Here is a 12,364-nt window from a genome sequence, read left to right on the forward strand (position 1 = left end):
GTCTCATTTTAGAGGGAGTGAGTCATGGCAGCCTGGTGAAGTTGGAGATAATACGCGATCCCAAAGTCAACCACGTCGAACTGAATGACCTGGACCCCAGCAGCTATTACACCTTCGAGGTTATAGCCCGGACGGCTGCAGGAATGGGTCCTCCCAAGATACTGAGGGCCGCCACCCTGCTGGAAGGAGGTCAGGCCGCTGCGTCAGCGTTTTATCTGTTTATCAGCCCACACTGCAGAAGGGGAACAGAAAGCCAGTAAGGTTTTCTTGAAATTAGTGTATTTGCCCTTGCCTCAGAGTCTTATTGGCTGGGAAATAAAAACATCGACACTATTTATTCTCTGAAACTCGCCGTGGATAGAGAGAATCCGATGTTTCAGGAGGCAGCTTGCAGATTTGTGAATTATTTTGACTTGATCGTTTCAGTGTTTGGCTTGAGGTCCCAGAGTTTTGCATGCAAATGCTTTGGTCTGCCTTAAGGTCACTTGGAACTGTAAAATATCTATTTTACAACGTTTTTATTTGCAGAATTTTGCATGTGCATAAGATTTTCTGCCAATGGAATAAGACTTTTGCACTTAAAACAGGAAAAACTCCTCTCTATCATCTTATTTTAAGTGCAGTATATCTAATTATCTTATTTTAGGGGTAAAAATACCCCTTTTCCCTTTTTGCAGTACAATTCAAATAAAGTTGGGATCTTGTATAAAACATAAACTAAAAACAGAATACGGTACAAAGACACGTTTTTAATGTTCCAGTTAATAAACTTTATTGTTTTTTGGCAAATTGTCGCTCATTTTGAATTTGGTGTGTGCATTACGTTCCAAAAAATTCTGGGACAGGTGCAACAAAAGCCTGGGAAAGCTGCCTGCAGTCCAGAAATTACAGTTTTCTAACAATCACATGGTTTGATTACATCTGGTATATGTCCTCCAGCTAAAGCACAAATCTTTCTGGGTGGATTGTTCATTAAGTCTGAACTCAAACCTGCTGCCTCTGTCTGTCTCCGCCTCCTGCAGTTCCTCCATCAAACATCACCGTGGTTTCCAGTAACACCTCGTTCAACCTGAGCTGGGTGCCCGAAGTCCGCCGCAGGAACCACGGCTTCCACATCCACTACCTCAGGAAAAGCGGCAGCGGTAAGGAACTGAAAACGGCGTCAAGAAGCACAGGTTTGAGAAAAACTAACGCTGAACGCAGAAGAAACACTGGAGAGAAACACTTCAGCTAAAACATTATTCTACTCCTGAGGAAACTGCAGTGAAACCGCCAATGCAGCCCATGTTGTCAGAGACTCAAATTAACTTCCAGCTAATCCTGGAGAGCCCGTATGTCACGTCTCCAATGCTACTTCAAGCACTGAGGGAATTTTTATGCCTTGCAAACAAGGCATGAAGGAAAAGGGTCTGTCTCTGAACAGATCCTGTTCAGAGCTGCAGAAATTGTCTTGCACCGGCAATTCAGAGACAGGGCCAGAGTGCAGCTTTTATTACGGTAATTACAGCATGAGTTAAACGATACGCAGACAACAGCAGTTTCAGTCTAACATAGGGGGCCATTTAAGAGTCTGTGCAGCCATTAAAAGAAAATAAATTGATAAATAAAACTGAAACTGGAGGAAAGCACGGTGCACACAGAAAGTCTCTCACCGAGGAAACGGGACTGAGCAGGGGAGAAGGACGCACACCTCCAAATTGCACCCAGTTTCAGCCCTCCTGGTTGCTGGGAGACCAACAAGGAGCTTGCAGAGACCTTTTCTTTCCCTTGTGAGGCTCTGGTAGATATCATCACGGCTCATCTGTGCTAACATTCGAGCATCTATTAATCAAAGCCTGGACGAACATCTACGCTCCACTTGACGACATGACAGACTGATGACATCACCAAAAAGCTGAAAAATCTTAACTCTAGACGCCAAATCCTCTTGAAATAGACATTTTAGGCCAATGCAGGATCAAGCAAACAGAGAGCCCGTGTTTAGATCCAACAAGGATAAATTAATCAGCTTATTTGGCATGAAAATGCTGCTTTTCAGGAGCTCTTCCCGGTTAGAGCACATGTCTACAGGTAACTTAAGATTTTCCTTTATGTGCACAGCCGGCGGTCAGTGGGAGGAGTCGGAGCTGATCGACTCCACGCAGGGTTTCTATTCGCTGACGGGTCTCCAACCAGGAACAGAGTACCACCTAAGGATCCTGCATGATAACAGCACTCACTGGCAGGAGGCGTTCCGGACCGTCGGACCAGGTGTGAAAAGTTAACATGTTTATGACAAAGTTGTGAAGAGCAAATAAGAGGAGGATGCAGCAAATACGTATAAATGAGTTAAAGCAGTGAGCGCGAAGGTTTTCTAGACGTGCAGATGAAATCTTTGTGTCTCGCAGTGCCGTCAGAGATGCCGGGCAGGTTCGCCACCCAGGGCTGGTTGATAGGCCTCCTCAGCGCCATCTTGCTCCTGATCTTGATCCTCCTCATCCTCTGCCTAATTAAACGCAGAAGGGGTGGGAAATACGCAGGTACGCCTGCGCACGTCGTCTGCATGAAATGTGACGGGAAATGTGAGGTGTTGGGTTGCTGACATGGATGAATATTTTGTCTCTTCACAGTGAAGGACAAAGAAAAGAAAGAGATTGACTTTGACCTTCAGAACAAAGATGAGACCTTCGGAGAGTACAGGTGGGTCATCGCTGGTCGGAACAAAAAGCTGTAATATCTGGAAAATCCACAGAGCCGCAGACTCTCACCAGCCACTTTATTAGTTACTGTCGAGTATATCTAGGTTGTTGGATCGGTTTTCCCATCAGAACTGCCTTAATTCTTTGTGGCATTAATTCAACAAGGTTTCAGAAACAGTTGCTCAAAGATTTGTGTTTATGTTGACATGAAAACATCCTAGAGTTCAATTAAATTTTATTGTATTTATATTCATAAAATATGTCATCTCAAGGCTCTTTCCAAAGTCAGACTCCATCAGATCCTCCAGGTTGGTGAGAAAGTTTCCTCTCTAAGGAAACCCAGCAGGTTGCATCAAGTCTCTCCAAGCAGCATTCACTCCTCCTGAAAGAGCGTAGAGCCACAGTGGACAGTCGTCTGCATTGTTGATGGCTTTGCAGCAATCCCTCATACTGAGCATGCATGAAGCGACAGTGGAGAGGAAAACTCCCCTTTAACAGGGAGGAGAACCTCCAGCAGAACCAGAACCAGGCTCAGTGTGAACGCTCATCTGCCTCCACCCACTGGGGCTTAGAGAAGACAGAGCAGAGACACAGAAAGCACAGAAGCTCACATTGATCCAGGAGTACTTTCTATGTTAGAGAAGACAGAGCAGAGACACAGAAAGCACAGAAGCTCACATTGACCCAGGAGTACTTTCTATGTTAGATGGTAATAGTGGATGATCTATCTTCCCTGGGTGATGTCACAGCTAACAGTTGCTGCAGATCCTTTAAGGCTTCGTGCAAATGATTTCTAAATTAGACCTGAAGCTAAAATGACAAGAGAGCAAATGTACAGGTGCTGGTCATATAATTAGAATATCATTAAAAAGTGGATGCAGGGGGCGTGCTTCGGTGGCGCAGTGGTTACTATACTTACTGGTTAACTATATCAGTCTGTGTGTGATGAAAGAATATATTATGCAAGTTTCACTTTGTGATATTCTAATTATATGACCAGCACCTTCTGTCGGCCAGAAGTAAGAGTCCGTTTTAAAGCCTGCACTGCAAAATCGCAACAAAACATAAGTAACATTTTCTTAAAATGAGGGTATTTGTCCTTGGTTTGAGCAGGTAAATAAGATTATCTGCCGATGGAATGAGATTTTTGCACTTAAAACAGGAACAACTCATCTCGAGCATCTTATTTCAAGTGCAGTATATCTAATTATCTTATTTTAGGGGTCAGAATACTCATTCCATTGGCAGATAATAGTGTTTACCTGCTCAAATCTAGGACAAAAACACAAATTTTAAGAACATTTTACTTATTTTTAGATCCGTTTTAGCAGTCTGAGTGTGTGTGAACAAGTGGCGTTCTCAGTCGTCACAAACAAGAATGCAGTCCGTGATCCACACTGGCTGTGAATTTGGCTTTCCTCTGGGGGAGCTGGGAGTAAATAGGAAACACAGACGCTGCATGACTTCTAAAAATTATTCAGGTTTTGTTTGATCTCAGGGATTCTTTCAGCTGTTTCGTGCTGTTTTAGCTCTCCTGTCTTTCTTTCCTCCTCTACCGCTTTTCCTGCAGATCCCTGGAGAGGTGAGGGAGTCGACCTGCCTGTTGTCATGTGCTTCTTTGTTGTCACTGGCACGTTGTTTTGTCTTTGCGGCAAAAAAAAAAGAAAAGAAAGAAAATCCCCAAGCTGATCAATATCTGAACAATTTATTTTCCAGCGGGTCCCAAATCCATAACGGACCCGCCGTCGATGCTTGCTCGTCATGTCCGCCTCATTATCAGGCTGCTTTTTGGATGGCTTCTCTGCGTCGCCCTCAGACCAGTTTTTACACCGACCTCCCATCCAAACGTCAGTACTGACTCTGCGGTAGAAACCTGTACTGACTGCAGGATGGGTTTTAAACCGAGCAGAACCGTTTGTTGTGTTGGCAAAAAATTAAGAACCATTCGCTCCATACTGCTCAGAGTCATGCTTTCACCTCTCCTGCAACCTCACTTGGATGCTTCCTCTCAACAACAAAGGCCTTTCCTGAAAGCACGTTTTATTATTCCTGTTCCGGCTGTTCGCATCAGTTTCACATTATTAAACTTATTTAGAGTTGAAGCACACTGAATCCGTTTTCTCTCTGGAAATCCTGCCAAAGCGTTTAGCAGTGACACAAATCTCTTTTTTTGAGGTACCCAGGATAATTAGCTTTAAAGACAAACCAGACCTGTGTTTATAGTGTCAATTCTTCTTCATGGCTTCTTTAATTGGTCTAGACGTGCTGGATACACTGAAAAAAGGAAACTAAAAGTAAGTAACATTTTCTTGAAATCCGTATTTTTCCTTGATTTGAGCGGCTAAAAAATACTTTTTGCCAATGCAATGAGTATTTTTCGCCCTAAAATAAGATTGTTAGCTATTTAGCATTTGAAATAAGATGATGGAGAAGAATTGTTGTTATTTCAAGTGCAAAAACCTTATTCCATTGGCAAATAGTCTTATTTACCTGCTCAAAGCAAGGAAAATTACAATAATTTCAAGAAGATTTTACTTCCTTTGAGTTCCCTTTTTGCATTGTAGAACTTCTGGTCCAAAGTGCAAAGGTGTGCCAATATACTGTTTTGGGTCATTTTAGTTGGTTTTTAAAGTGCATTTTTGGCCCTCCAGTACTTTTCACTTAAATACATAAAATGTTTGGATATCCCTGATTTAGATATTTGCCCTCACTGCAAAAATGGAACTAAAAATAAGTAACATTTTCTTGAAATCAGTGTATTTGTCCTTGATTTAAGCAGGTAAGATGATTTAAGTGGCAAGATTTTTGCCCTTAAAATAAGAACAACTCATCTTCATCCTTATTTTTCAAGTGTAGTATGTCTAATTATCTTATTTTAGGGGTCAAAATACTCATTCCATTGGCAGAAATTTAATTTATCTGCTGAAATCAAGGCAAAATACGCTCATTTCAAGAAAACTTACTGTTTTTGCAGTGCTGGCGGCAGCACAGTTCTTGACGTTCGCATCTTGCTGCTAAATTATCGCCAGCTGCAGCATCCTTCCTGCATGTGTTCCTGTTGTTGTTTCATGCCACACATCTCACTGAAACGAACGCCGGATTAACAAACTCCTGCAGTCTGAGGCGACGCCATCATCTGAACCTGGTGTGCTGGAGCAGAGAGACATCTAAAGCCTGCAGGACACTGGACCCTGAACAGAACTAGAACCTGCTGAGCTGCTAAAGCTTTTAGGCTTTTTCACCATTAAAGCTTTTTCATATTATTTTTTTCCATTTAAAGCCTTACCATCAGCTCTACATCGCTTCGTGTCCCTGAGTTTTAAAGCTGTTACACTGCATTGCAAAAAATTATTCACACCACTTGACTTTTCTAACATTTTGTCGCATTACAACCGCAAACTTCGTTGTGTTTTGTGATTTTATACAATAGAGCAACATAAAGTAGAGCCTAAATGTGAAGTAGAGATTAACCTTACATGGTTTTCATGCAAAGAAAATCTGAAAGAGAAATGTGTGTTTGTAGACAAACCTCCTCAACTCCAATACCCCTTAAAAACGGCTCGTCTTTTGACATAAACTCATTAATAAATACGTTCCATGTGTTTACAGCTTAGTCTCTGCAGAAATGCATCTGCCCTGTGGAGGGATCAGAGGTTTGTTTGACATTATGAAGACGAAGGAACACAGCAGGCAGCTCAAGTTTAAAGCAGGTTTATTTATAAAACATATACCTATATCGAGCTCATTTGGAATCCAAGATAAAAACATACAGGTGTTAGAATTGCCCAGTCATACTCCAGACCTAAATCTGGTACACAAAACTGTTGCAAGACTCAAAATGTAATATTCATGTAATATAACCCTCAAAGAATTGTAGATGGGACTGAGGTAGAAGGTGGTTCTGCAAAGTTTTGTCTCTGGAGAGCTAAAGCCACACCAAGAAGATTCCAAACCATTTATTATTTGTCCTAATTTGTGTTGTTCTGTTCCATAAAAATAAAAAAAATTCTCCGTTTTCTGGCAGACTTTGCAAGTCAGCCCAGTCCGGATAGCCACATGCTCAAAGTGATTTGCTGACACGCTGAAGTTTTTCTGTTTCTCTTCTGCCTTGGTGGAGATTTTATTACTACTACTAATAATAAAAATAATAATAATAATGATCATGATAATAATGATCATAATAATAATAATACATTTTATTTTCTGAACACTCAAGGTCACCTTACAAAAATAGATAAAAACACAATGTCAGAAATAAAATCGAAACACAGAATAAAAACCATTTTAAAAGATACAAAGGCTCAAAATGTAATATTCATAAGCTCTCTTTATCCAGTCGGACTGAGTTTAAAGGTATACTATGCAACCGGGGTTGATTTTCCAGCGAGGCTCCCCCCAGAGGGCGAAAGTAAAAGTGCACTGTCGTAAAGATGCTCAGCTGTTCTGGTTTCTCCTTCAAGCCAGGCGCGGTTGTTTTGAGCTTAGCAGACAGGCGAACGCAACGAAAAGTGGAAAAAACGGCAGTACAAACAATGACTAACACAGTGAAGGTATGAACATGCACAGAGAGAGAGAAACCATTCCAATGCAGTGTTTCTCCTAGGAATTTGCTTACCGGATGAGCGGAGCGGGGGGGAGACAAGCTTTGCGCGCATATGGAGTAATTTTTTTTTATTTATTTATTTTTGGAATGTGGCGAGGCCGTAGCGTGAGGGAAACCCTACAATGTTACTTACAATCGCATCAGCAGAAATGCGAGGTCCGCGGCAGCCTTGCAGCCTTCTTTTTCTTTTAGCTCTCGCCATTCTGAAAAAGCTTGCCCGATGTTCACCTGTGTACGACTCCTCTCTCTGTCCAGAGCCCTTTTCCTCTTTCTTGCCTGCTCAGACATGGGCTTTCGCTGTTTTGTCGCTGGTTCCGCCATAATAACTGCACAAATCTAGCAACGAGCATGCCTTTCACTGGGGGCGTATAGCAGTTCTCGCCGTAAAGCAAGACCGACTCTCGCGATGCACACGAGACTACTGAGCCTGTGGGTGCGGGCCGAGTGCTCCTGCAATGCGGTACCGCGCACGTGACGTCACCGTCTCAAGAGCAACGCCCCTTTTGCCGCTTAGGTAGGGCATACAGGAGAGAACGCATACAGGAGAGAACGCACGGATAACAGATATGACCGACTTTACAGCCGTTAAACTTTCCCAAGACGGTGTCCCAGGCACACGGATTACTGGTCGAACTGTCGAAGAACACACCAACCTTCAGCTCAAACGATAGCTTGAGGTTCGAGGGCTTAAAAAGACTGGAAAACTGGCCGAGTTGATGAACGGTAAGCTTAGTTTTTTTTTCCTGCGCGGCGATCATGGCAGCGTCGGCCGTTTTTTTTTTTTGTTGTTGTTTGCAATCACCGTCCAGGAATGGGTATATGTTTAATGTTTGTCTCATTTGAAATGTTTTTGAGTAAGCTATCCTGGTAGCAGGGTGTCATGTTAGCGCCTGCTACCAGGATAGCCTATATGCGATCATGGTAGCAGGCGCTACTTTATTAACATGTCGGCCACCAAAATACTCTTACCTTGACTTGATGTCGCTGGAATTGGGTCAGGATGTTCTTCGGTTGTGCCCTTTCCTCCGACAAAATGCTTGCTACATATGTACGTGAATTTGGTAACTTTTTCCGGGTTGAACTGTTGTGTAGGCCGACCGCCCCGGTCCAAGCGTACACATTTCTCCTTGGCAGTCTTGAAGAAAACATCCTTCATATGCGGCCGATCAGCGTACCTCGAGTCGCTGTTGCACGTTCCATAGCAACAATGTTTAAAAACCATGGTCTTAGATTTGGAAAAAGCAGTCGTTTACCGAGTAAAACCTAGGCTAACGCACGTCTCTTACAGCGAAACAACGGCTGCTTTCCGGAGTTTGCCCCACTGCGTACCACGTGATGTGACGTCATCGTGACGTTGTGTTTCTAAAAATAGCTCGCGCGCGGTACCGCATTGCAAGTGCGGTATTTCCCCCACAGACCACCAGGGCGGCCGAGAAAACCTTAGTTCAACCTGAAATTACTCATTTAATCATCCAAAACGGTATGGATCACATTAATTAACTGAAAAATGTTGCATAGTATGCCTTTAAGCCAAATTTGCAAAAGGAAATGGGCTTAGAATTGTAGCTGGGACTGTGGTAGAAGGTGGTTCTGCAAAATATCGTCTCTGGAGGGCTAAAGGCACACGGAGAAGATTACAAACTATTTATTATCTGTCCTAATTTGTGTTGGTCTGTCCCATTAAAAAAAAATAAATAAATAAAAGAGTTCTCTGAAGTTTGCGACGGTGACAAAATGTGAAAAAGTTAAAGGAGCAAAGCTGATTAAAGGCTGCCACTAACAGTGTTCCCCTTTGTGTTCCCTCAGCGACGGAGACGAGAAGCGCTCCGACAGCCAGCGGTCTCTGTGCGACGACAGCAAGCTGGGGAGCGAGGACTCCCTGGCCGAATACGGAGACAGCGTGGACATCCAGTTCAACGAGGACGGCTCCTTCATCGGCCAGTACAGCGGCCGCGCCGCCGTTCCCCACGGCAATGAGAGCTCGGGGCCGGCCTCCCCGGTCAACCCGGTGCCCCCGCCTCCCTTGGCTCCGTCCATGTCGAGCGTCCTCCGCCGGCCGAGCTAGATCCGTACACAGAAACGGGAAACACACCTATACATGCATGCCTTCAACAAAACAGGGAAGGGACGGAGCGCTCCTGATTCCACTGCCTGTTTCAAAACACATTCAGCAAAGAGGCTGTCCACAGGAAGCCTTCCCTTTTTTCCACCCCATGTTTACAGCTTTTTTTCCTCTGGATGTAACAGCAAAACTGCTAACTACAAGATGAAGACGGCCTGGGGCTCCACGAACCCAGGCTCGTTTGGTTTTTGACTTATTTAGTAGGTGAAATGTGTCTTTTGTTACATTGTTCTAAGGGGTAATTTCTTGGCAGATTGCAGCGAGTAAAACTTTACCGGACAGGTTTACCTTGAAGCATCACTGCCGTATTTTTAAACTTGGAGTTAGCAGATTTGTACTGTTGAGGCCACTTCCTGAACGTATCGCATTACTGCAATGTCAGTATCCAATTGCTTAAAAGAGTCCTTGACAGGTATTTGGTGAAGGATTTGAAAAACCAGTGCAGCTGAGACTATTAGAGGACCGACATGATGCATTTAGCTGAAGCAGGTGGTTTTATTTCTCCCGTATCTGATAAATATTTCAGCTTTTTTTGTGTGTTTCTGCACATTTACTCTTGTTCCTTTTATCAGATTTTTTTTTTTTACTTAAGCATCACCACTTTTTTTACAAGACATTTATCTGTATTCATGAACAAACAGTGGACGGATAACGAGAAAATGCTGAGCTTCTTATGAAGGTGTTGAAACTGTACTAGCCACTGCTTCTCTGTGCAGCTTCAGGCGCAACTAAACCATATAATCAAAGTAAATATAAATCCTGCAGAAAATGATGTTTAATCTTAATTTTAGTGTAATGGCGCTGCATTTTTCCAACGTGCCTCCTAGTTTTTCCAAGTGAAAAGTATATATGAGCAAAGGTAATTAATCCCTCTGACCAGCAGGTGGCACCAGTTTAAACTCATTGAATCTATCAGTTTAAATCACAGGCGACCAGCTTTTTGCTCGTTTTTTTTGTGTGAATATGTTTCAACAACTATCCGGGACTCTTTTTGCTTCTGGAAGCTCACAGTTGAGGAACCTGCAGTTTGGGAGCTGCTGTTTTTTAAGTGCATGGAGGCTCATCCTCCTATAGGAGCTTCCAAGAAGTCAGATGCAAATAAACGGCCTGGCCATCCCTTCCCTGGGTCACTGGGGACTCTTTGGTGTTGGATGTTTACTTGTTACCTGAATCCTGATGACACCACTTGTTAATGCAGGGTTATAGATGTTAGCTGAAACCACAGCCCTCCCCCTCGGTTCAGTGTCGGTTTCTCTTTTTACAAGGAGGGGGGCTTCCTTCACCCCACGTTCCAACCATCTGTCTCCTCTGTCAAAAATCGGGACATGGTCATGAAAAGTGTGTCGTTTGCTCTTGAGGTGCCAGTGTGCTGCTGAATATTGGCCCGAGCTGCTGTGCTGCACCGTGTGTTTATGTAGCTGCTCGGTGTCTCCAGCGTAGCAGTCCTCTCTGCAATGGACAGCATGCACAAGGTTGCTCAGCTCAGGTCTGGGCCTCCTGTCCTTGGGACAAGACAATCTCTGTGTTGTACTTTGGGGAGGTTCTCCTGGGTTTTTAGAAACTCTTGCCTCGTGTGGAATGATGGTGTTTACGTGTTCAGTTGTTCTCGTGTTGGAAGCTGTGCTCTTCTCTCTGCAAGTTCTCCGTTTTCTGGCCGACTTTGCAAGTTGGCCCAGTCCGGATAGCCACATGCTCGAAGTGACTTGCTGACACGCTGAAGTTTTTGTGTTTCTCTTCTGCCTTGGTGGAGATTTTAATAACACATTTTATTTAAAAAGGTGCTTTTCTGGACATTCCAGGTCACTGTACAAAAAAAATTGATAAAAACACAATGTCAGAAACAAAATTGAAATACATTTTAAATGATACAAAGGCTGGTACTGTCACAATTTAGGTTTTGTGTTCAGTTTTGCACTTTTCTTTATTTTACTTGGTTATCAGTCAGGGTTCTGCAAGCTTTTAGTTCAGTTCTGTTTACCTGAAGGCAGGAAGAACCAGAAAACTAGGAACAGGCTGGCTCAGAACATCCGTAGGCAAAACTGGATCAACAATAAATGCAGGAGTAGACTCACCAAAAGGCTCAAAATAATCTGGCCATGAATAAAGGAGTGAAGCAGGAATAAATAATGGAGTGAGCAGGTGAACGGAGTAGAAACTACAGAAAACAGGTGGAACTACTCAACAGAAGTCAGCCAGTCAGACTGACTAAGTCTGACTGGCTGGTGACTACTGACAGGGGAGTAACACAAACTGATTGGGTGAAGAAAGAGAAGTGAGCTGGCAGGTAAACAGAACTGAACGAAAAGCTTGCATAACCCTGACTGATAACCAGGTAAAATAAAGAAAAGTGCAATACTGAACTAACACAAAACCCAAATCGTCAAAACAGGGAAATTGACATTTAAGAGAATAGGCAATTTTGTCCCTCTGACAACTCAGACTATTCACAACAGACGGTTTATGTTCAAGAATCTCAACGTGCACAGCACCGTCCAGACGATAGGTGTTGAAACATACTCACAGAAACTGAGCGGAGGTCCGGGTGCCCTTCGATTTAAGCCTGATGTAGTTTACCATGGCTCGGACGATTGAGAATACGCACAGGCAAGCTGATAGAAATGATTTTAAGCTATGGTCTAATTTCCACTCACCTGCTTGACCTGCAGTGTGGCTCATCAGAAGACTTGGTTGGGATGATTCAGGGGAAACGCAGACAGCGATGCGCTCCTATGCACGCACATACAGCTCACAAAGCGGAGGCAGGTCCACGGGGGAAGAAAGCGCGGTTGGAAGAAATTATGCAGGCAGAAAGAGAATCTTATGTTTTTCTTCTCTGAATGTAAATAAAACCTTAAGATTGTCCTTTTTTTACTTTATACAGCTTCTTTTATAAAATAACCAAATTGTTGTTATTATCTATTGACGTGTTTGATTTTGAGCGTTTGTAACGTACAGACCTCC

At 43.3% G+C, this 12,364-nt stretch overlaps 1 protein-coding gene across 1 annotated transcript in view; it reads left to right on the top strand.

Moving 5' to 3' along the window:
* Positions 1–9,346, top strand: part of LOC105922312 (neural cell adhesion molecule L1.1) — a 62,669-nt gene extending 53,323 nt beyond the window's left edge. The window contains exons 23-29 of the mRNA XM_036142254.1: positions 13–189; positions 1,023–1,142; positions 2,101–2,250; positions 2,388–2,519; positions 2,610–2,679; positions 4,249–4,260; positions 9,088–9,346. Coding sequence (XP_035998147.1) covers positions 13–189; positions 1,023–1,142; positions 2,101–2,250; positions 2,388–2,519; positions 2,610–2,679; positions 4,249–4,260; positions 9,088–9,346 — 920 coding nt within the window. The remainder of the gene's footprint in view (positions 1–12; positions 190–1,022; positions 1,143–2,100; positions 2,251–2,387; positions 2,520–2,609; positions 2,680–4,248; positions 4,261–9,087) is intronic.
* The last annotated feature ends 3,018 nt before the right edge of the window (positions 9,347–12,364 follow it).

This window comes from Fundulus heteroclitus, chromosome 1, assembly GCF_011125445.2.
Source record: "Fundulus heteroclitus isolate FHET01 chromosome 1, MU-UCD_Fhet_4.1, whole genome shotgun sequence".
NCBI classification, from domain to species: domain Eukaryota; kingdom Metazoa; phylum Chordata; class Actinopteri; order Cyprinodontiformes; family Fundulidae; genus Fundulus; species Fundulus heteroclitus.